Source organism: Eriocheir sinensis, chromosome 20 (assembly GCF_024679095.1).
Source record: "Eriocheir sinensis breed Jianghai 21 chromosome 20, ASM2467909v1, whole genome shotgun sequence".
Lineage (NCBI taxonomy): Eukaryota > Metazoa > Arthropoda > Malacostraca > Decapoda > Varunidae > Eriocheir > Eriocheir sinensis.
Window position 1 is genome coordinate 7,567,771 of NC_066528.1, and position 25,120 is coordinate 7,592,890.

At 50.6% G+C, this 25,120-nt stretch overlaps 1 protein-coding gene across 1 annotated transcript in view; it reads left to right on the forward strand.

Annotated features, from left to right (window-relative positions):
• The window catches only part of LOC127001137 (protein bunched, class 2/F/G isoform-like), a 39,221-nt gene that overhangs the window by 14,061 nt on the left and 40 nt on the right, over positions 1-25,120 (forward strand). Inside the window, exon 2 of the mRNA XM_050865339.1 lies at positions 24,818-25,120. This exon is cut by the window's right edge and continues 40 nt beyond it. Coding sequence (XP_050721296.1) covers positions 24,818-25,120 — 303 coding nt within the window. The remainder of the gene's footprint in view (positions 1-24,817) is intronic.

Genomic DNA, 25,120 nt, shown 5'->3' on the forward strand with positions numbered 1-25,120 from the left:
CAGAGATACACTCGCCATGGTGCAGACCGGTGTGATTGTCGCTGCCTTGCTCGCTCTGGGTGCTGGGGGCGCCCTCAACCCCGCCTCGGCCCAGCAAAGGTGTGGCTACCCTGATAAAGAAGTGGGATACTCGGAAGACGAAGTGATGTCTTCCAATGCAGAAGGATACAATGTGCGGAGCGATGGGTACGTGCAGCCGGGAAGTGATTTTAGAGGGATCAGCGTCAAAGTAAATCAGTGGAATGCTCAACACGTAAATTGGTTCCCTGCTGACCCTTGCTTCCCTGCCACAGGAGAGAAGTGGGTGTGGATGAACGTGAACGTAACAAAGTACCAGGGGTGGACGAATCTTGGTATAAAATATTGCTTCATTCACTTTGATCTGGTTACTGATTATTGCCGAAGGACATGTGCACGCTATAATGGTGTCTCATGTGGGTGGCTCCTTGGAGGTCTGAGTGTTGTGGCTCGTGGGCCCTCAAATTGGAGAAGTGACGATCCAGGAACAACGTGTCTTGTAAATGTCCCGAGGCCATCACACCCTCGTGTGTACAGCTGCGAAAAGCCTCCTCCATTCTGGCCACCTTCAGGCAGTATCTCACCTGCAACCACCACCCCAACCACGACTACAACCACCCCAACCACGACTACAACAACCACAACCTCGACTTCCACCACCCAAAGCACTACATCTGCGTCTTCGTCTTCGTCAGTGGTGTTGCTGATAGTGGTGCCGGTGGTGGCGGTGGTGATACTCCTGGTGATAGTGGTGGTGGTGGTGGTGGTGGTGGTCTGCCGTAGGCGACGAAGACGCAGATCAGCGGCATCACGTTAGTATTGTGTGTTTTCCTTGTTGTGATTTTACGTAAGGTCACAGGTCGGTATTCCCAGACGCTTCCGCCTCTCACATCAACTATTTCCAAGGGCCGAAAAAGGACATCAATCGGGTTACAGTGAGTATTTTTTAGGTTCATGGCACAGAAGAAGGGTCAGACTACCAGAATGGTCATAAACTGCCCCTGGAAGTGCCCGAAGCTCCTACGAAAGCCTTGTCAAATGTGTGTGCTTGTGTTCCGAAATGTTTAAGAATGACCCTGTCGTAACCCTATTAACTTCGGCGTCCAAGCACACGTAATTGACAAAGCTTTCGTATACAGGTGTTTAGGGCATTTCCACGAGTAGTTTTACGGGCTGGCGGCAGCTTGACCCCTCTTCTGTACCATGAAACTAAAGAGAACCTTGCAAACCCCATTGATCTCCTTTTCGACCTTTGGAAATACAGCTGATGCGAGAGGCGAAAACGTCGGAGAAAACCAACCCTTTTACCAAGCACACGTATTTGACAAGGGTTTCGAGGGAGTTTTGGGCATTTCCAGGGGAAGTTTTATGACTCAGGTTGTAGTTTGACCTTTCTTCTGTGCCATGAACCTAAAAAGAACGCATTAGAACCCCTGCTGACCTCCTTTTTGGCCTTTGGAAATAGTTGATATGGGGACCGGAAGCGTCTGACAACAAAGACCGTAGCACAGCCGGAAATGCGCTGCTCTCGTGGTGCTTCGAGTCTCAGCTGTCCTATGTAGCTTTGTAGTTATTTATTTATTTTTATTTGACGATCTCTTTGCCGAGGCTGTTTGACCTTTCAAAGCTTCGATGTGGAAAACTGTATTCCATCCTTCGTCTGTCTTCTTCAAACCTTTCCATATTCCTCTGTTAAACTATCCCACCCATTCTCTCTCTCTCTCTCTCTCTCTCTCTCTCTCTCTCTCTCTCTCTCTCTCTCTCTCTCTCTCTCTCTCTCTCTCTCTCTCTCTCTCTCTCCCTGCCTCTCCCCCGCCCCCCAAGCTGTTGACAAGTACTATTCATGTCGCTCCCCGGACGACCTAATGAACGCTCTAGAGACAGGCTTTGGTCTTCATGCTGTCTTCTCTTTCGTCTCCATTCTTCTCTATTGTTTCCCTTCTTTCCGTCTGCCTTTTTCTTCTTCTTAAATTTCTTCTTATTATTGTTTCTGTTCTTCCTCCGTTGTTCATTCTTTTTCTTTGTCTTTTTTTCTTCTCTCTTCCCTTTCGTCTCCATTCCTTCTGGTCATTTCCTTTCTTTTCGTTTCCTACTACAAAGACCTAAAGCCCGTATGTTCAAAGGCTTCGGCGCCTCAGTTCGCCTGTTTGAAAAGTCTTATTGTTGTCAGACGCTGCCGAGATTTTCCTGGACTGCGTTTTGACCCTTGTGATAGCTTTATACAGTTTTTGCTCCTTATACAGAGAAAACCAGCCTAGAAAACCCGCTTCATCCTCTCTGTGGCATTGAAAAATAGTCGTAATTGCAACACCTGGCAACCTACAAGGAGTAAGGGAAGAGGGAGGGAGGGAAGGAGGGAAGATAGGGAAGAGGTAGGGAAGGAAGGAGGGAAGATAGGGAGGAGGGAGGGAAGGAGGGAAGATAGGGAGGAGGGAGGGAAGGAGGGAAGATAGGGAGGAGGAGGGAAGGAAGGAGGAAAGATAGGTAGGAGGGAGGAAGGAGGAAAGATAGGGGAGGGAGGAAGGAAGGAGGGAAGATAGGGAGGAGGGAGGAAGGAGGAAAGATAGGGAGCGAAGGACGGAGGGAAGATAGGGAGGAGGGAGGGAAGGAAGGAGGGAAGATAGGGAGGAGGGAGGGACGGAAGGAGGGAAGATAGGGAGGAGGGAGGGAAGGAAGGAGGGAAGATAGGGAGGAAGGAGGGAAGGAAGGAGGGAAGATATGAAGGAGGGACGGAAGGAAGGAGGTAAGATAGGGAGAAGGGAGGGAAGAAGGGAAGATAGGGAGGAGGGAGGGAAGGAAGGATGGAAGATAGGGAGGAAGGAGGGAAAGAAGGAGGGAAGATAGGGAGGAAGGAAGGAAGGAGGGAAGATAGGGAGAAAGGAGGGAAGGAAGGAGGGAAGATAGGGAGGAGGGAAGGAAGGATGGAAGATAGGGAGGAGGGAGGGAAGGAAGGAGGGAAGATAGGGAGGAAGGATGGAAGATAGGGAGGAAGGAGGGAAGGAAGGAGGGAAGATAGGGAGGAGGGAAGGAAGGAGGGAAGATAGGGAGGAAGGAGGGAAGGAAGGAGGGAAGATAGGGAGGAGGGAAGGAAGGATGGAAGATAGGGAGGAAGGAGGGAAGGAAGGAGGGAAGATAGGGAGGAAGGAAGGAAGGATGGAAGATAGGGAGGAAGGAGGGAAGGAAGGAGGGAAGATAGGGAGGAGGGAGGGAAGGAAGGAGGGAAGAAAGGGATGAAGGAAGGAAGGAGGGAAGATAGGGAGGAGGGAAGGAAGGAGGGAAGATAGGGAGGAGGGAAGGAAGGATGGAAGATAGGGAGGAGGGAGGGAAGGAAGGAGGGAAGATAGGGAGGAGGGAGGGAAGGAAGGAGGGAAGATAGGGAGGAGGGAGGGAAGGAAGGAGGGAAGATAGGGAGGAGGGAGGGAAGGAAGGAGGGAAGATAGGGAGGAGGGAGGGAAGGAAGGAGGGAAGATAGGGAGGAGGGAGGGAAGGAAGGAGGGAAACATGGAAACATGGAAATGCAGGCAACAGAAAGCCTATTGGCTCATTACGAGGTCGCCCGCTTGGGTGATTTAATCTGCTCGACCGCCACTTGGGGCTTGGTGAGCAGATGAAAGCACCTCGATATTGAGGAGCAGATGGAAGCCCCTCGTTATTCAGTTTACTCCTGACGCAGCGAAATGACGGTCGATTCTATATTTGAAGGAGTTGATGGTATTCGCATTTACTACTTCTGAGGGAAGATTGTTCCAGTGGCGGATGACTCGGTTTGAAAAGAAACTCCTTCCAATGTCTGTGTTACATCGACTCGACTGAATGGGTAAACCGTTATTTCTAGTTCTTGAGTTGGTTTGCAGTTCAAAGAATTTGGAGTAATCGACGTTATTGAACTTTTTTAGATACTTGAAGACTTGAATCATATCCCCTCGTAGGCGTCTTTTCTCCAATGTAAAGAGATTGAGTCGCTTGAGTCGTTCCTCGTACGGTTGAGCCCTGAAGGTTGGAATCATCTTTGTGGCGCGTCGTTGAATCCTTTCCAGTAAAGCAATGTCCTTTCTGTAATTGGGAGACCAGAACTGCACTGCATACTAGAGGTTCTGTCTTACCATGGAATTATACAAGGATAGCATCACGTCTGGTGTTTTACACTCGAAGTTCCTCGCTATGAACCCGAGCATAATGTTGGCTTTGTTGTATGCTTTTTTACAGTGATTCGCGTGTTTCAGGTCACTGCTGATAGTGACTCCAAGATCCTTTTCCTCCTGCATCGCTTGCAGAGGTCTCCCATTCATGATGTATGTGTGGTTACTATTTTGGGACCCAATGTGCATGACTTTGCATTTGTCAACATTAAAAGACATTTGCCATTTTCCGACCATTCGATAATGTGATTGAGGTCTTTCTGAATGATTTCGCAGTCGGTCTTTGTGAGGGCATCTCCACCCACCTTGGTGTCATCTGCAAATTTCGATATTGTGGATTTCAGTCCTGATTCTAGGTCATTGATATATATGATAAAGAGGATGGGTCCCAGCACTGACCCTTGAGGCACTCCACTAGTGACTGGTAGCCAATCGGAAGGCTGTCCGTTGAGTAGTACTCGTTGTTTTCTGTCGGTGAGCCAATCTCTTATCCACGCGATCAGATTGGCTCCGATGCCCGCCGAGTGCAGTTTCTTAAGGAGTCGCTCGTGCGGTACCTTGTCGAAGGCTTTCTGAAAGTCCAGGTATATAACATCACTGGGGATGTGGGCATCCCAGTTCTTATATATACCTTGGAAGAAGTCTAATAAATTCGTTAGGCAGGAGCGCTTGTTTCTGAAGCCATGCTGGTGTCGGAGATTATATTATTGTTTTCAGAAACTTAACAAGTTTATCCTAATAATCTTTTCGAGGATTTGTCCTGCCACTGATGTCAAACTTATGGGCCTGTAGTTTAATGCAACGCTTTTGTCTCCGTTTTTGAAAATCGGTGTTACGTTCGCCATCTTCCAGTCTTCCGGGACCTTGTTTAGTTGAACTGACCGGTTGAATATGGTAGTGAGTGGTTGAAGTATTTGTTGTTTAAGCTCTTTTAATAACCGCGGGGACAAACTGTCGGGTCCTGCTGACTTGTTCGTGTCGAGTTTGTCCAAGTACTTTTTACTTCTTGGTCGCATATTGAGTCAATTTCCAGCGGCGTGATCTCACTCGGCGGGCAGGGCTCTCGAATGGTTTCGATGTCCTCGACTGTGAATACGGATGCGAAGTTACTGTTGAGGATTCTGGCCATCTGTTTACTGTCCTGAGTTACAGATCCAGTCTCGTCTGTCAGGGGACCAATATTGGATTTTACTTTCTTTTTCGATCTTATGTACGTGAAGAATTTCTTGGAGTTAGTTTTGATTTCGCGCGCTATTTGCTTTTCATAGTTGCGTTTGCTACTCCGAATAAGGCTGCGACAAGCTCTGAGGCTGTTGTGGTACTTTGTGCTTGCTTCTGCCGTATCATTCTCTTTCATCAAATTATAATTCCTTTTTTAGGTTTACTGCCCTTTTATTTCTCTGGTCATCCACGGTGGATCTACGGCCCCATTTACTCGCCTGGATTTCGTAGGCACTGTAGCCTTCTCTACTTGCAACAGCTTATCTTTGAAGACGTTCCACGCGTTGTCGATTGTATTGTCGGTGATGCCAAGTTGGTCCCAGGTCGTAGGGGGAAGCAGTGCACGGGCTAAGTCGAAATTTCCTTTTTTGTAATCTGGTATCACTGACGGATTATCTACGAGTTTGTGACATATGTTGATATTAAAACGGATTAAGTGGTGATCGCACCCATTAAGTTTCTCACCTACTGTACAGTCGCGAATGAGGTCGGGGTCGCTTACTAATACCAGATCCAGCAGATTGTTTTCTCTTGTTGGTTGAGTTACAACTTGAGTGAGGAACGAATCCTCCACCATTTCTAAAAGCCTGTTACCCTCTTGATCTCCAGTCATCAGTCCCCAGTCAATGTTAGGGCAATTAAAGTCCCCAATTATAATTGCTTCCTTGCTTTGTGTTAGAGAGTGAATCTCTTCGTAGAGGGCAGTGTCATCGGCTGCCTGTTGTTTCGGAGGCCTGTATACGGTTGCAAGTGTTAGTTTCTTGTTATTTGCGGTTATTTCCACATAGACAGAATCGTATTTCTCTGCGTCCTGTTTGTCTATTTTTATGGCAGGGAGTGTACTTTTTACGTAGCAAACTACTCCTCCTCCTTTCTTGTGCTTTCGACTTTTGTGGAAGCTTTCGTACCCAGGGAATGACAGTTCGGATTCTAGATGGGTAGAGTTGGCCCAAGTCTCTGTGATGGCTACCACATCTGGTTTCTCTGTTGCAATATACGCCCTAATTTCGTCCTTTTTTGGGTATTAAACTACGTGCATTTGTGTACATGATAGAAATGTGGCCGTGACGAGTTGTACCAGTTCGCTTGTCGGAGGCGTCGTTAGTTACACAGTTTCTTGTGAGTCGCACTGACGCTACGGGTTGGTTGATCAAGGGCTGCCTTTGCCCCGTCCTTGCCCGCCGTTTTTTGAAAGGCTTTTCGAAAAGCTTTTCACTGCCTCGTCCAGAAGCCTCCCGAAACGCGCCGATCCAACCTCATTCAAGGGAGGAAGGAGGGAAGGAAGGAGGAAAGATAGGGAGGAAGGAGGGAAGATAGGGAGGAGGGAGGGAAGGAAGGATGGAAGATAGGGAGGAAGGAGGGAAGGAGGAAAGATAGGGAGAAGGGAGGGAAGGAAGGAGGGAAGATATGGAGGAGGAGGGAGGTAAGGAGGGAAGATAGGGAGGAGGGAGGAAGGAAGGAGGAAGATAGGGAGGAGGAGGAAGAAGGGAAGATAGGGAGGAGGGAGGGAAGGAAGGAGGGAAGATAGGGAGGAGGAGGGAAAAGGAGGGAAGATAGGGAGGAGGGAGGAAGGAAGGAGGAAGATAGGGAGGAGGAGGGAAGGAAGGAGGGAAGATAGGGAGGAGGAAGGAAGGAGGGAAGATAGGGAGTGAGGGAGGGAAGGAGGGAAGATAGGGAGGAGGGAGGGAAGGTAGGAGGAAGATAGGGAGGAGGGAGGGAAAAGGAGGGAAGATAGGGAGGAGGAGGGAGGAGGGAGGGAAGATAGGGAGGAGGGAAGGAAAAAAGGAGGGAAGATAGGGAGGAGGGAGGGAAGGAAGGAGGGAAGATAGTGAGGAGGGAGGGTAGAAGGAAGATAGGGAGGAGGGAGGAAGGAGGAAGATAGGGAGGAGGAGGAAGGAAGGAGGGAAGATAGGGAGGAGGGAGGGAAGGAAGAGGGAAGATAGGGAGGACGGAGGGAAGGAAGGAGGGAAGATAAGGAGGAGGGAAGGAAGGAGGGAAGACAGGGAGGGGGGAGAGAAGGAGGGAAGATAGGGAGGAGGGAGGGAAGGAAGGAGGGAAGATAGGGAGGAGGGAGGGAGGGAAGGAGGGAAGATAGGGAAGAGGAGGGAAGGAAGGAGGAAGATAGGGAGGAGGGAGGGAAGGAAGGAGGGAAGATATAGGGAGGAGGGAAGGAGGGAAGATAGGGAGGAGGAGGGAGGGAAGGAGGGAAGATAGGGAGGAGGGAAGGAAGGAGGCAAGATAGGAAGGAGGGAGGGAAGGAAGGAGGATAGGAAGGAGGGAGGGAAGGAGAGGAGGATAGGAAGGAGGGAGGGAAGGAGAGGAGGATAGGAAGGAGGGAGGGAAGGAAAGGAGGATAGGAAGGAGGGAGGGAAGGAGAGGAGGATAGGAAGGAGGGAGGGAAGGAGAGGAGGATAGGGAGGACGGAGGGAAGGAGGGAAGATAGGGAGGAGGGAGGGAAGGAAGGAGGGAAGATAGGGAGGAGGGAGGGAAGGAAGGAGGGAAGATAGGTAGGACGGAGGGAAGGAAGGAGGGAAGATAGGGAGGAGGGAGGGAAGAAGGAAGATAGGGAGGAGGAGGAAGGAAGGAGGGAAGATGGAAGGAGGGAGGGAAAAAAGGAGGGAAGATAGGGAGGAGGGAGGGAAGGAAGGAGGGAAGATAGTGAGGAGGGAGGGAAGGAAGGAGGGAAGATAGGGAGGAGGGAGGGAAGGAAGGAAGGAAGATAGGGAGGAAGGAGGGAAGGAAGGAGGGAAGATAGGGAGGAGGGAGGGAAGGAAGGAGGGAAGATAGGGAGGAGGGAAGGAAGGAAGGAGGGAAGATAGGGAGGAGGGAAGGAGGGAAGATAGGGAGGAGGAGGGAGGGAAGGAAGGAGGGAAGATAGGGAGGAGGGAAGGAAGGAGGGAAGATAGGGAGGAGGGAGGGAAGAAGGGAAGATAGGGAGGAGGGAGGGAAGGAAGGAGGGAAGATAGGGAGGAGGGAGGGAAAAAAGGAGGGAAGATAGGGAGGAGGGAGGGAAGGAAGGAGGGAATATAGGGAGGAGGGAGGAAAAAGGAGGGAAGAGAGGAGGAGGGAGGAAGGAAGGAGGACAGATAGGGAGGAGGGAGGGAAGAAGGGAAGATAGGGAGGAGGGAAGGAAGGAGGGAAGATAGGGAGGAGGGAGGGAAGGAAGGAGGGAAGATAGGGAGGAGGGACGGAAGGAAGGAGGGAGGCAAGGGAGGAAGGAGGGAGGAAGGAGGGAAGATAGGGAGGAGGAGGGAGGGAAGGAGGGAAGATAGGGAGGAGGGAAGGAAGGAAGGAAGGAGGGAAGATAGGGAGGAGGGAGGGAAGGAAGGAGGGAAGATAGGGAGGAGGGAGGGAGGGAAGGAGGGAAGATAGGGAGGAGGGAAGGAAGGAGGGAAGATAGGGAGGAGGGAGGGAAGGAAGGAGGGAAGATAGGGAGGAGGGAGGGAAGGAGGAAGATGGGAGGAGGGAGGGAGGGAAGGAGGGAAGATAGGGAGGAGGGAAGGATGGAGGGAAGATAGGGAGGAGGGAGGGAAGGAAGGAGGGAAGATAGGGAGGAGGGAAGGAAGGAGGGAAGATAGGGAGGAGGGAGGGAAGGAAGGAGGGAAGATAGGAAGGATGGAGGGAAGGAGGGAAGATAGGTAGGAGGGAGGGAAGGAAGGAGGGAAGATAGGGAGGAGGGATGGAAGGAAGGAGGGAAGATAGGGAGGAGGGAGGGAAGGAAGGAGGGAAGATAGGGAGGAAGGAGGGAAGGAAGGAGGGAAGATAGGGAGGAGGGAGGGAAGGAAGGAGGGAAGATAGGGAGGAGGGAAGGAAGGAAGGAGGGAAGATAGGGAGGAGGGACGGAAGGACGGAAGATAGGGAGGAGGAGGGAGGAAGGAGGGAAGATAGGGAGGAGGGAAGGAAGGAAGGCGGGAAGATAGGGAGGACGGAGGGAAGGAGGGAAGATAGGGAGGAGGGAAGGAAGGAGGGAAGATAGGGAGGAGGGAGGGAAGGAAGGAGGGAAGATAGGGAGGAGGGAGGGAAGGAAGGAGGGAAGATAGGGAGGAGGGAAGGAAGGAGGGAAGATAGGGAGGAGGGAGGGAAGGAAGGAGGGAAGAGAGGGAGGAGGGAAGGAAGGAGGGAAGATAGGGAGGAGGGAGGGAAGGAAGGAGGGAAGATAGGGAGGAGGGAAGGAAGGAAAGAAGGGAAGATAGGGAGGAGGGAGGGAAGGACGGAGGGAAGATAGGGAGGAGGGAGGGAGGGAAGGAGGGAAGATAGGGAGGAGGGAAGGAAGGAGGGAAGATAGGGAGGAGGGAGGGAAGAAGGGGAGATAGGGAGGAGGGAGGGAAGGAAGGGGGGAGGGAAAAAAGGAGGGAAGATATGGAGGAGGGAGGGAAGGAAGGAGGGAAGATAGGGAGGAGGGAGGGAAGGAAGGAGGGAAGATAGGGAGGAGGGAAGGAAGGAGGGAAGATAGGGAGGAGGGAAGGAAGGAGGGAAGATAGGGATGAGGGAGGGAACACAAAGGAACACAAAGGAAGAACAAACAACAGCAGACCTGCTGGTCCTTACGAGGTTGTTTGTGACAAGCTACACTAACTATCTAATCAAAGGTGGAAGATGAAGGATAGCAAAGGCGAAGGCTCCTCCCCACCCCCCCATCCCTCCAGCCAAAGCTGGCAGGAAAGGAAAAAGAACCATGCAGCATGGAAAAACTGCATGGAATTTATGTAGGAAAGAGGAAAGAACTACCATTACTGCTACCACTAACCGGGCGATAAAAGCGGACAAGGACACCAGTATTCGAAAGAACTTAACGTTATTACGACAATGAGTAATATCTAAGTTGCTGGTTGGATTCAAAACACTTGTCTAATCTATTCTTGAAGGCCGTAACTGTTGTACTATCAACGACATCACAAGGTAGAGAGTTCCAAACATTAACAACTCGATTGAAGAAGAAGTGTTTAGCTTCGTGCGACGAGAATCTTTTACCACTTATCTTCAAATTGTGATTTCTTCTTGTTCTATTTGATCGATCAATTGTAAAGTAATCTTCCGCATTAATATCACTGAATCCTTTGAACATTTTAAACACTTCTATTAGATCGCCTCGCATTCTTCGTTTTGATAGGCTGAATAAATTTACTTCTTTAAGCCTTTGTTCATATGACAAATTTCTCAACCTAGGAATCATCTTTGTTACTCTTCGTTGGACCCGTTCCAACTTTTCTATGTCTTTTCTGTAGTAGGGAGACCAAAACTGTACACAGTACTCTAGACGGGTCGAACCAACGAATTATACAGTTTTAATATTACTTTTTCCGATTTATTATTAAAGACTCGTCCGATGAAGCCAACCAATTTGTTTGCAGTTTTAACTACCTCTGAACAATGCTGACCGGGCTTTAAATCGCTTGATATAGTGATTCCAAGATCCTTTTCTTTACTTACTGCAGAAAGTTGTTGGCCATTCATTACGTACCGAACGCGATTGTTATTTTTTCCGATGTGCAACACTTTACATTAAATTTTGTCAACGTTAAATTTCATTTGCCATTGATTGGCCCAACGTGCAAGTCGATCTATATTTGATTGTAAAGCTTCTTCGTCGAGTATCGCAGTTACTTTACTAGCAATTGTTGTGTCATCAGCAAATTTTGATACTTTGCAAGTGAGCCCATCATCGATATCATTAACATAAATTAAGAAGAGCATGGGGCCAAGCACTGATCCTTGAGGTACGCCGCTTTTGACATCGAGCCAGTTAGATGTAACACCGTTTAGAACTACTCTCTGTTTCCGCTCAGAGAGCCAGTCCGCAAGCCAATTGTGAATGTTACCCGAGATACCGTGCGCCAGTAGTTTGCTGAGCAATCGTTGGTGGGGGACCTTATCAAATGCCTTTTGAAAATCCAGATATATGATATCTACTGATCTGCTTTCATCGAACACCTCAAAAATATAGTGAAAAAATCAAGTAAGTTAGTCAAACACGAACGTTTACTACGGAAGCCATGTTGCGAATTATTTATTATATTATTTTCTTCGAAGAATTTCACCATATTGTCGCGAATGATAGTCTCCATTAACTTACAAACAATAGATGTCAGGCTAATTGGTCGATAGTTTCCTGGATGAGACTTGTCCCCCTTTTTGAAAATTGGTGTGACATTTGCAAGTTTCCAATCCGACGGAACTTTTCCAGCTGTTAAAGATTTATTGAATATGATGGAGAGCGGTTTACAAATTTGATGTTTGATTTCTTTAAGACCCTAGGTAATTTTGTTCGACCAGGAGCTTTGCTTACTTTAATCTTTATAATTGTGCGTAAAATGTCACTTTCTACGATGAGCACGCCACTTAACATCTTTTCGGTCCTTCTAACCTCCGGCGGTTGAGGTGATAAACAATCTTCGTCGGTAAATACGGATGCGAAAAAGTTATTTAGGATTGTAGCCATTTCATTTTCATCGTTCGTGTGGTTACCATTTTCATTTGCAAGCGGTCCGATACCACAAGTGAGTGACTTTCTATTATTTACATAGCTGAAAAATTCTTTAGGATTAGATTTACTTGTTTCCGCTATATATTCTTCAAGATTTTTCTTGCTTCGTTTTATTAATTTCTTGGTTTCGCGGCGAATTCTGTCCAACTCTAGTTTGTCAGCCTCGCTCTGAGATGATATGTACCTTCTGCATACGCGTTTTTTAAGAGATAGGCTATTTTGAATTTCGTTATTCCACCATTTGGGTTTCTTCTTAGAAGCTGAACGTCTGTTACGATAGGGAAGATAGGGAGGAGGGAGGGAAGGAGGGAAGATAGGGAGGAGGGAGGGAAGGAAGGAGGGAAGATAGGGAGGAGGGAGGGGAAAAAGGAGGGAAGGTAGGGAGGAGGGAGGGAGGGAAGGAGGAAGATAGGGAGGAGGGAGGGGAAGGAAGGAGGGAAGAGAGGAGGGAGGAAGGAAGGAAGATAGGGGAGGAGGAGGGGAAGGAAGGGAGGGAAGATAGGGAGGAGGAGGGAAGGAAAGAGGGAAGATAGGGAGGAGGGAAGGAAGGAAAGAGGGAAGATAGGGAGGAGGGAGGGAAGGAAAGAGGGAAGATAGGGAGGAGGGAAGGAAGGAAAGAGGGAAGATAGGGAGGAGGGAAGGAAGGAGGGAAGATAGGGAGGAGGGAAGGAAGGAAGGAGGGAAGATAGGGAGGAGGGAAGGAAGGAGGGAAGATAGGGAAAAGGGAGGGAAGGAAGGAGGGAAGATAGGGAGGAGGGAGGGAAGAAAGGAGGGAAGATAGGGAGGAACACAAAGAAACACAAAAGAAGAACAAACAACAGCAGACTTGCTGGTCCTTACGAGGTTGTTTGTGACAAGCTACACTAACTATCTAATCAAAGGTGGAAGATGAAGGATAGCAAAGGCAAGTGTCTCCTCCCCCCCATCCCTCCAGCCAAAGCTGGCAGAAAAGGAAAAAGAACCATGCAGCATGGAAAAACTGCATGGAATTTATGTAGGAAAGAGGAAAAACTACCATTACTGCTACCACTAACCGGGCGATAAAAGCGGACAAGGACACCAGTATTCGAAAGAACTTAACGTTATTACGACAATGAGTAATATCTAAGTTGCTGGTTGGATTCAAAACACTTGTCTAATCTATTCTTGAAGGCCGTAACTGTTGTACTATCAACGACATCACAAGGTAGAGAGTTCCAAACATTAACAACTCGATTGAAGAAGAAGTGTTTAGCTTCGTGCGACGAGAATCTTTTACCACTTATCTTCAAATTGTGATTTCTTCTTGTTCTATTTGATCGATCAATTGTAAAGTAATCTTCCGCATTAATATCACTGAATCCTTTGAACATTTTAAACACTTCTATTAGATCGCCTCGCATTCTTCGTTTTGATAGGCTGAATAAATTTACTTCTTTAAGCCTTTGTTCATGACAAATTTCTCAACCTAGGAATCATCTTTGTTACTCTTCGTTGGACCCGTTCCAACTTTTCTATGTCTTTTCTGTAGTAGGGAGACCAAAACTGTACACAGTACTCTAGACGGGGTCGAACCAACGAATTATACAGTTTTAATATTACTTTTTCCGATTTATTATTAAAGATCGTCCGATGAAGCCAACCAATTTGTTTGCAGTTTTAACTACCTCTGAACAATGCTGACCGGGCTTTAAATCGCTTGATATAGTGATTCCAAGATCCTTTTCTTTACTTACTGCAGAAAGTTGTTGGCCATTCATTACGTACCGAACGCGATTGTTATTTTTTCCGATGTGCAACACTTTACATTAAATTTTGTCAACGTTAAATTTCATTTGCCATTGATTGGCCCAACGTGCAAGTCGATCTATATTTGATTGTAAAGCTTCTTCGTCGAGTATCGCAGTTACTTTACTAGCAATTTTTGTGTCATCAGCAAATTTTGATACTTTGCAAGTGAGCCCATCATCGATATCATTAACATAAATTAAGAAGAGCATGGGGCCAAGCACTGATCCTTGAGGTACGCCGCTTTTGACATCGAGCCAGTTAGATGTAACACCGTTTATAACTATTTGTTTCCGCTCAGAGAGCGGACGGAACTTTTCCAGCTGTTAAAGATTTATTGAATATGATGGAGAGCGGTTTACAAATTTGATGTTTGATTTCTTTTAAGACCCTAGGGGTAATTTTGTCTGGACCAGGAGCTTTGCTTACTTTAATCTTTTCAATTGTGCGTAAATGTCACTTTCTACGATGAGCACGCCATAACATCTTTTCGGTCCTTCTAACCTCCGGCGGTTGAGGTGATAAACAATCTTCGTCGGTAAATACGGATGCGAAAAAAGTTATTTAGGATTGTAGCCATTTCATTTTCATCGTTCGTGTTACCATTTTCATTACAGTGTTTGTAGCAAGCGGTCCGATACCACAAGTGAGTGACTTTTTATTATTTACATAGCTGAAAAATTCTTTAGGATTATATTAACTTGTTTCCGCTATATATTCTTCAAGATTTTTCTTGCTTCGTTTTATTAATTTCTTGGTTTCGCGGCGAATTCTGTCCAACTCTAGTTGGTCAGCCTCGCTCTGAGATGATATGTACCTACTGTATACGCGTTTTTTAAGAGATAGGCTATTATGAATTTCGTTATTCCACCATTTGGTTTTCTTCTTAGAAGCTGAACGTCTGTTACGATAGGGTACGCATATGCTTATGGCATTGTTCAATATTGTGGTGAGGGCCCCCCAAGATTTATCAATATCTGTTTCCGCCGTGATTTCAGTCCAGTCAGAATTATTTAGAATTGATCGGAGTCTTACGAAATTCGCTCTCTGATAATCAGGCACCTTTTCTTTACTAGGAGTTACTTTACTTTCTTTCATATTGATGCTGAATGTGATTGTTCGGTGATCGCTAGAACTAAAACTGACCAACATTTACTTCGTTAACTAGATCAGCTGTCGTTGAAAAGATAAGGTCAAGCATATTATTTTCCTGAGTCGGTTCTTGAACGTGTTGATGTAAATCACTTTCTAGTAAATTTGTGTACAGGTCGAGCTCCTGTATGACAGTTCAACAGTTCACCCATCTTTTCACTGGAGTTAAAGTCCCCAACAATTACTGCCCGCAACTGCTACTTGTTTCTAATAATTCACTTAATGCGTGGTCGATATCAAGAGTCTGCCTTGGCGGTCTGTAGATAAGATCAATTACTATTTACGAGATTTATTTTATCAATGAAGACCGTGTTCACATTGGTTATAATATCTGTTTTCACGGATACTGGATGGAAGAGTTGTGGATATAAAAGATAACGCCTCCGTCTTTCTGCGACTAAAAATGGTATAACTTGGTAATCTATATTCCGCAATGAAATCTCTATTTGAAGTGTCTATCCAAGATTCTGTGACCGATGATGTGATAATGATTTGTAGCTGCGAGGACTTCTAAGTCTTCAAATTTGTTACACGTAGGCTACGAGCGTTTACATAGCAAGCTTTAATGTGATTCAGTCGGGAGTTTTTTTGGTTGAGTGCACCCTTACGGTGGAGCTGCTGGTGTTCTCGCCTCCGCGTTTTTGGCTTTCGAAGAGCTACTTGGTCACAGAGCAGCCTCCCCGAAACGGGCTGCTCCAACAGGGGTTAAGTGAATGCCATCAGGAAGGAACAAGTCTGAGTCGTAGTAAAATTGTTCCACAAGTTAGCGAACTGGACGTTTTCTTGTGAGCAAAGGGACTGAAGTCTGTTGTTGTGCTGAAGGCCTTACTAAAGCTAGATTCGGCACCGACCCTCGGGAGGATTCTGAAATTATGATGTTACCGGCATCCGTTTACGTTTATACTACTTGATCATGCGGCGGTATTTCTCAAGCAGTTCCTCAGAAAGGGGTTGTCTTTACGTCATTTGTCCCCGCGTGAATGACAAAGAGGGTGTTTCGGTCGGCATTTCGTGACATCATCGCACGCTGCGGTGATGTCGTCCAGTCTGGCACCTGGATAGCAGTAACGTTTTTTTCTGCTGCGCCGTTTGATGAACGACCACAGAACTCAACCAGCTGGCCACGCACCATGGAGTCCCCAACCAGGCGAGTCTCGAACTCATCCTCCATGGTGTCTGCCAGCACCTGGGAACCTGGCTTGAAGCAGTGGGGGGGTCAGTAAATAACCTTGGTTGCTCTTGCTTCGGTTTGGCTCCAGGGCTCCATTCACCCAGTGTTGAAACCCGACATCCTGTGAAGGAGAGGAAGATAGGGAGAGGGAGGGGAAGGAAGGAGGAAGATAGGGAGAGGAAGGAAGGAGGAAGATAGGGAGGAGGGAGGAAGGAAGGAGGGAAGATAGGGAGGAGGGAAGGAAGGAGGGCAGGGAGGAGGAGGGAAGAGGAGGAAGATAGAGGAGGAGGAAGGAAGGAGGGAAGATAGGGAGGGAGGAAGGGAGGAGGGAGGGAAGGAAGGAGGGAAGATAGGAGGAGGAGGAAGGAAGGAGGGAAGATAGGGAGGAGGGAGGAAGGAAGAGGAAGAGAGGAGAGGAGGAAGGAAGGAGGGAAGATAGGGAGGAGGGGAGGGAGGAAAGAGGAAGGGAGGAGGGAGGAAGGAAAGAGGGAAGATAGGGAGGAGGGAAGAAGGAAGAAGGAAGATAGGGAGGAAGGGAAGAGAGGGAGGGAAGGAAGGAAGGAAGGAGGAAGATAGGAGGAGGAGGGAAGGAAAGGAGGGAAGATAGGGGAGGAGGGAAGGAAGGAGGGAAGATAGGAGGGAAGGAGGAAGGAAGGAGGTTAGGAGGAGGAAGATAGGGAGAGGGAAGAAGGAAGGAAGGGGAAGAGAGGGAGGAGGGAGAAGGAAGGAGGGAAGATAGGGAAGAGAGGAAGGAGGGAGGGAAGGAAGGACGGAAGATAGGGAGGAGGGAGGAGGAAGGAGGGAAGATAGGGAGGAGGAGGGGAAGGAAGGAGGGAAGATAGGAGGAGGAGGGGAAGGAAGGAGGGAAGATAGGGAGGAGGGAAGGAAGAGGGAAGATAGGAGGAGGGAGGGAAGGGAAGGAGGAAGATAGGGAGAGGGAAGGAAGGAGGGAAGATAGGGAGGAGGGAGGGAAGGAAGGAGGAAGATAGGGAGGAGGAGGAGGGAAGGAGGGAAGATAGGGAGGAGGGAAGGAAGGAGGGAAGATAGGGAGGAGGGAAGGAAGGAGGGAAGATAGGGAGGTGGGAGAGAAGGAGGGAAGATAGGGAGGAGGGAGGGAAGGAAGGAGGGAAGATAGGTAGGAGGGGAAGGAAGGAGGAAGACAGGGAGGAGGGAGGAAGGAAGAGGGAAGATAGGAGGAGGGAGAAGGAAGGAGGGAAGATAAAGGGAGGAGGGAAGGATGGAGGGAAGATAGGTTGGTGGGAGGGAAGGAGGTAAGATAGGGAGGAGGGAGGGAAGGAAGGAGGGGAAGATAGGGAGAGGAGGGAAGGAAGGAGGGAAGATAGGGAGGAGGGACGGAAGGAAGGAGGAAGATAGGGGAGAGGGAGGAAGGAAGGAGGGAAGATAGGGGAGGAGGGAAGGAAGGATGGAGAGATAGGGAGAGGGAAGGAAGGAGGGAAGATAGGGAGGAGGGAAGGAAGGAGGGAAGATAGGTAGGATGGAGGGAAGGAAGGAGGGAAGATAGGGAGGAGGGAAGGAAAGGAAGAGGGAAGAGGGAGGAGGGAAGGAAGGAGGGAAGATAGGGAGGAGGAAGGAAGGAAGGAGGGAAGATAGAGGAGGAGGGAAGGAAGGAGGAAGATAGGGAGGAGGGAGGAAGGAAGGAGGGAAGATAGGGAGAGGGAGGAAGGAAGGAGGAAGATAGGGAGGAGGAGGAAGGAAGGAGGGAAGATAGGGAGGAGGGAAGGAAGGAGGGGAGATAGGGAGGGAAGGAAGAGGGAAGATAGGGAGGAGGGAGGGAAGGAAGGAGGGAAGATAGGGAGGAGGGAAGGAGGGAAGAGAGGGAAGATGGGAGGAAAAGAGGAGAGGGAGGGAAGGAAGGAGGGAAGATAGAGGAAGGAGGAAGGAAGGAGGGAAGATAGGGAGGAGGGAGGAAGGAAGGAGGAAGATAGGGAGGAGGGAAGGAAGGAGGGAAGATAGGGAGGAGGAGGAAGGAAGGAGGAAGATAGGGAGGAGGGAGGAAGGAAGGAAGATAGGGAGGAGGAGGGAAGGAAGGAGGGAAGATAGAGGAGGAGGAGGGAAGGAAAGGAGGGAAGATAGGGAGGAGGGAAGGAAGGAGGGAAGATAGGGAGGAGGGAGGAAGGAATGAGGGAAGATAAGGAGGAGGAAAGGAAGGAGGGAAGATAGGGAGGAGGGAGGGAAGGAAAGAGGGAAGATAGGGAGGAAGGAAGGAAGGAGGGAAGATAGGGAGGAGGGAGGAAGGAAGGAGGAAGATAGGGGAGGAGGAAGAAGGAGGAAGAAGGAGAGGGAAGGAAGGAGGAAGATAGGGAGGAGGGAGGGAAGGTAGGAGGGAGGGAAGGAAGGAGGGAAGATAGGGAGGAGGGAAGGAAGGAGGGAAGATAGGGGAGGAGGGAGGGAAGGAAGGGAAGATAGGGAGGGAGGGAGGGAAGGAAGGAGGAAGATAGGGAGGAGGAAGGAAGGAGGGAAGATAGAGGAGGGAGGGAAGGAAGGAGGGAGGAGGAGGAAGGAGGAAGATAGGGAGGAGGAAGGAAGGAGGGAAGATAGGGAGGAGGGGAAGGAAGGAAGGAGGGAAGGAGGGAGGAGGAAGGAAGGAAGGGAAGATAGGGAGGAGGAAGGAAGGAGGGAAGATAGGGAGGAGGAAGGAAGGAAGAGAAGGAGAGGGAAGGAGGGGAAGAGGGAGGAAGGAAGGAGGGAAGATAGGGAGGAGGAGGAGGAGGAAGGAAGGAGGGAAGATAGGGAGGAGGAGGGAAGGAGGAAGGAAGGAGGAAGATAGGGAGGAGGGAGGGAAGGAAGGAGGAAGATAGGGAGGGAAGGGAAGGAAGGAGGTAAGATAGGGAGTAAGTAGGGAAGGAATGAGGTAAAATAGGGATGAGGGAGAGAAGGAAGGAGGGAAGATAGGGAGGAGGGAAGGAAGGAGGGAAGATAGGGAGGAGGGAAGGAAGGAGGGACGATAGGGAGGAGGGAAGAAGGAAGGAGGGAAGATAGGGAGGAGGGAAGGAAGAGGAAGATAGAGGGAGGGGAGGGGAAGAAGGAGGGAAGATAGGAGAGGGAGGGAAGGGAAGGAGGAAGATAGGGAGGAGGGAGGAAGGAAGGAGGGAAGAGAGGGAGGGAGGGAAGGAGGGAAGATAGGGAGAGGAGGGGAAGGAAGGAGGAAGATAGGGGAGGGGAGGGAAGGAAGGGGAAGAGGGAGGAGGGAAGGAAGGAGGAAGAGGGAGGAGGAGGAAGGAAGGAGGGAAGATAGAGGAGGAAGGAAGGAGGAAGATAGGGAGGAGGGAGGGAAGGAAGGAGGGAAGATAGAGGAGGAGGAAGGAAGGAGGGAAGATAGGGAGGAGGGAGGGAAGGAAGGAGGGAAGATAGGGAGGAGGGAAGGAAGGAGGGAAGATAGGGAGGAGGGAAGGAAGGAGGGAAGATAGGAAGGATGGAGGGAAGGAAGGAGGGAAGATAGGGAGGAGGGAAGGAAGGAGGGAAGATAGGGAGGAGGGAAGGAAGGAGGGGAGATAGGAGGGGAGGAAGGAAGGAGGGAAGATAGGAGGAGGGAGGGAAGGAAGAGGGAAGATAGGAGGAGGAGGGAAGGAAGGAGGAAGATAGGAGGAGGGAGGAAGGAAGGAGGGAAGATAGGGAGGAGGAAGGAAGGAAGGAGGGGAAGATAGGGAGGAGGAAGGAGGGAAGATAGGTAGTCTGGAGGGAAGGAAGGAGGGAAGATAGGGAGGAGGGAGGGAATGAATGACGGAAGATAGGGAGGAGGAGGAAGGAAGGAGGAAGATAGGAGGAGGGAGGGAAGGAAGGAGGGAAGATAGGGAGAGGAGGGAAGGAAGGAGGGAAGAGGGAGGAGGGAGGAGGGAAGAAGGAAGGAGGGAAGATAGGGAGGAGGGAGGAAGGGAGGGAAGATAGGGGAGGAGGGAAGGAAGGAGGGAAGATAGGGAGGAGGAGGAAGGAAGGAGGGAAGATAGGGAGGAGAGGAAGGAAGGAGGAAGATAGGAGGAGGGAGGAAGGAAAGAGGGAAGATAGGGAGGAGGAGGGAAGGAAGGAGGGAAGATAGGGAGGAGGGAGGAAGGAAGGAGGGAAGATAGAGGAGGGAGGGAAGGAAGGAGGGAAGATAGGGAGGAGGGGAGGGAAGGAAAGAGGGAAGATAGGGAGGAGGAGGAAGGAGGGAAGATAGAGGAGGGAGGGAAGGAAGGAGGGAAGATAGGAGGAGGAGGGAAGTCAGGAGGTAAGATAGGGCGGACGGAGGGAAGTAAGGAGGGACGATAGGGAGGAGGGAAGGAAGGAGGGAAGATAGGGAGGAGGGAGGGAAGATAGGGAGGAGGGAGGGAAGGAAGGAGGGAAGATAGGGAGGAGGGAAGGAAGGAGGGAAGATAGGGAGGAGGGAGGGAAGGAGGGAAGATAGGGAGGAGGGAGGGAAGGAAGGAGGGAAGATAGGGAGGAGGGAGGGAAGGAAGGAGGGAAGATAGGGAGGAGGGAAGGAAGGAAGGAGGAAGATAGGAGGAGGAGGAAGGAAGGAGGGAAGATAGGGAGGAGGGAGGAAGGAAGGAGGGAAGTTAGGGAGGAGGGTTGGAAGGAAGGAGGGAAGATAGGGAGGAGGGAGGGAAAGAAGGAGGAGAGATAGGGAGGAGGGAAGGAAGGAGGGAAGAAAGATAGGAAGGAGGGAAGGAAAGAGGGAAGATAGGGAGGTGGGAGAGAAGGAGGGAAGATAGGGAGGAGGGAGGGAAGGAGGGAAGATAGGGAGGAGGGAGGGAAGGAAGGAGGGAAGATAGGGAGGAGGGAAGGAAGGAGGGAAGATAGGGAGGAGGGAAGGAAGGAGGGAAGATAGGGAGGAGGGAAGGAAGGAAAGAAGATAGGGAGGAGGGAAGGAAGGAGGGAAGATAGGGAGGAGGGAAGGAAGGAGGGAAGATAGGAGGAGGGAAGGAAGGAGGGAAGGTAGGGAGGAGGAGGAAGGAAGGAGGAAGATAGGAGGAGGGAAGGAAGGAGGGAAGATAGGGAGGAGGGAAGGAAGGAGGGAAGATAGGGAGGAGGGAAGGAAGAAGGGAGGAGGGAGGAAGGAAGCAGGGAAGATAGGGAGAGGGAGGGAAGGAAGGAGGAAGATAGGGAGGAGGAAGAAGGAGGGAAGATAGGTAGGATGGAGGGAAGGAAGGAGGGAAGATAGGGAGGAGGGAGGGAAGGAAGGAGGGAAGATAAAGAGGAGGGAAGGAAGGAGGGAAGATAGGGAGGGGGAGGGAAGGAAGGAAGATAGGGAGGAGGAAGGAAGGAGGGAAGATAGGGAGGAGGAGGAAGGAAGGAGGGAAGATAGGGAGGAGGGAGGAAGGAAGGAGGAAGATAGGGAGGAGGAAGGAATGAGGGAAGATAGGGAGGAGGATGGAAGGAAGGAGGGAAGATAGGGAGGAGGGAGGGAAGGAGGGAAGATAGGGAGGAGGGAAGGAAGGAGGGAAGATAGGGAGGAGGGAAGGAACAGTGAAGATAGGGAGGAGGGAATGAAGGAAGGAGGGAAGATAGGGAGGAGGAGGGAAGGAAGGAGGAAGATAGGGAGGAGGAAGGAAGGAGGGAAGATAGGGAGGAGGAGGGAAGGAAGGAGGAAGATAGGAGGAGGGAAGGAAGGAGGGAAGATAGGGAGGAGGGAGGGAAGGAAGGAGGGAAGATAGGTAGGAGAGTGGGAAGGAGGGAAGATAGGGATGAGGGAGGAAGGAAGGAGGAAGATAGGGAGGAGGAGGAAGGAAGGAGGGAAGATAGAGGAGGAGGGAGGAGGAAGATGGGAGGAGGGAAGAAGAGGGAGATAGGGAGAGGGAAGGAAGGAGGGAAGATAGGGAGAGGAGGGAAGGAAGGAGGGATGATAGGGAGGAGGGAGGGAAGGAAGGGGGGAAGATAGGAGGAGGAGGGAAGGAAGAGGGAAGATAGGAGGAGGAGGGAAGGAAGGAGGGAAGATAGGGAGGAGGAGGGAAGGAAGGAGGGAAGATAGGGAGGAGGGAGGAAGGGAAGGAGGGAAGATAGGGAGGAGGAGGGAAGGAAGGAGGAAGATAGGGAGGAGGGAGGAAGGAAGGAGGGAAGATAGGGAGGAGGAGGGAAGGAAGGAGGAAGATAGGAGGAAGGGGAGGAAGGAAGGGAGGGAAGGAAGGAGGGAAGATAGGGAGGAGGGAAGGAAGGAAGGGGGGAAGATAGGTAGGAGGGAAGGAAGGAGGAAGGAAGGAGGAAGATAGGGAGGAGGGAGGGAAGGAGGGAAGATAGGGAGGAGGGAGGGAAGGAAGGAGGGAAGATAGGGAGGAGGAGGAAGGAAGGAGGAAGATAGGGAGGAGGGGAGGGAAGGAAGGAGGGAAGATAGGGAGGAGGAGGAAGGAAGGAGGAAGATAGGGAGGAGGGAGGAAGGAGGGAAGATAGGGAGGAGGGAAGGAAGGAGGGAAGATAGGGAGGAGGGAAGGAAGGAAGGAGGGAAGATAGGGAGGAGGGAAGGAAGGAGGGAAGATAGGGAGGAGGGAGGGAAGGAAGGAGGGAAGATAGGGAGGAGGGAGGGAAGGAAGGAGGGAAGATAGGGAGGAGGGAGGGAAGGAAGGGAGGAGGGAGGGAAGGAAGGAAGGAAGGAGGGAAGATAGGGAGGAGGAAGGAAGGAGGAAGATAGGGTGGAGGGAAGGAAGGATGGAGGGAAGAGAGGGAGGAGGGAAGGAAGGAGGAAGATAGGAGGAGGGAAGGAAGGAGGGAAGATAGGGAGGAGGGAGGGAAGGAAGGAGGGAAGATAGGGAGGAGGGAAGGATGGAAGGAGGGAAGATAGGGAGGAGGGAAGGAAGGAGGGAAGATAGGGAGGAGGGAAGGAAGGAAGGAGGGAAGATAGGGAGGAGGGAGGGAAGGAAGGAGGGAAGATAGGGAGGAGGGAAGGAAGGAAGGAGGGAAGATAGGGAGGTGGGAGGGAAGATAGGGAGGAGGAAAGGAAGGAGGGAAGATAGGGAGGAGGGAAGGAACACAAAGGAGGAACACAAAGAAAGAACAAACAACAGCAGAACTGCTGGTCCTTACGAGGCTGTTTGTGACAAGCTACACTAACTAACTAATCAAAGGTGGAAGATGAAGGACAGCAAAGACGAAGGCTCCTCCCCACCCCCCCATCCCTCCAGCCAAAGCTGGCAGGAAAGGAAAAAGAACCATGCAGCATGGAAAAACTGCATGGAAATTATGTAGGAAAGAGGAAAGAACTACCATTACTGCTAACACTAACCGGGCGATAACAGCGGACAAAGACACCAGTATTCGAAAGAACTTAACGTTATTACGACAATGAGTAATATCTTAGTTGCTGGTTGGATTCAAAATACTTGTCTAATATATTCTTGAAGGCCGTAACTGTTGTACTATCAACGACATCACAGGGAAGAGAGTTCCAAACATTAACAACTCGATTGAAGAAGAAGTGTTTAGCTTCGTGCGACGAGAATCTTTAACCACTTATCTTCAAATTGTGATTTCTTCTTGTTCTATTTGATCGATCAATTGTGAGGTAAACTTCCGCATTAATATCACTGAATCCTTTAAACATTTTAAACACTTCTATTAGATCGCCTCGCATTCTTCGTTTTGATAGACTGAATAAATTTACTTCTTTAAGCCTTTGTTCATATGATAAATTTCTCAACCTAGGAACCATCTTTGTTACTCTTCGTTGAACCCGTTCCAACTTTTCTATGTCTTTTCTGTAGTAGGGAGACCAAAGCTGTACACAATACTCTAGACGGGGACGGAGGCAGTCCCGACAGGAAAGAGCCAGGGAGGTCAGCTCGTTTTTCTTCCTTCCCCTCGACCTTATATGCCTCCGTAGCTCTGGCCACCCCACACCACCATCACCACCATCATCACCACCATCACAACCACCACAACTATCACCACCACCACCACCACCACCACCACCACCACCATCACCACCACCACCACCACCACCACCACCACCACCACCACCATCACCACCACCACCACCACCATCACCACCACCACCATCACCACCACCACCACCACCACCACCATCACCACCACCACCACCACCACCACAAACACCACCACCACCACCACCACCACCACCACCACCACCACCACCACCACCACCACCACCACCACCACCATCACCACCATCACCACCACCACCACCATCACCACCACCACCACCACCATCACCACCACCACCACCACCACCACCACCACCATCACCACCACCACCACCACCACCACCACCACCACCACCACCACCACCACCACCACCACCATCACCACCACCACCACCACCACCACCACCACCACCACCACCACCACCACCACCACCACCACCATCACCACCACCACCACCATCACCACCACCACCACCACCATCACCACCACCACCACCACCACCACCATCACCACCACCACCACCACCACCACCACCATCACCACCTCTACCACCACCATCACCACCATCACCACCACCACCACCACCATCACCACCACCACCACCACCATCACCACCACCACCACCATCACCACCACCACCACCACCATCACCACCACCACCACCACCATCACCACCATTACCACCACCACCACCACCATCACCACCACCACCACCACCATCACCACCACCACCACCATCACCACCATCACCACTATCACCACCACCACCACCACCATCACCACCATCACCACCACTATCAAAACCACCACCACCACCATCACCATCACCACCACTATCACCACCACCACCATCAAAACCACCACCACAGAGTGAGGGAAAGTGGGCTCCCCAAGATGGCTGCCGCGCCAGGGTAGCTTGCCTCACCCACCCGCCAACCCCACAACACGGGAGCGCGCGCTCTAGGTATATAACTCTGTGTCACACTCTTCCCGCAGTGCCCCGCGTCGGCGCCGAGGTAGACGTCGACGACAACTACGTGGACGTGGCGCCGCCCACGGGCCCCACCGTGCTCCCGCGCGTGGCGCCGCGGCTTGGGCTGGCTGCCTCCTGGCGTGTCGGTGGCGAGGTACAGGTCGACGACAACCACAAGAAGCCGCCCACGGGCCCCACCGTGCTCTCGCGCGTGGCGCCGCGGCAGCAGGAGCCCGAATACCTGTACTTCGGCGACGACGAGGAGCACATCTACGACGAGTTCCCGGAGTTCAAAAAGCCTCCACTCCACGACAATGTCGCCGAGA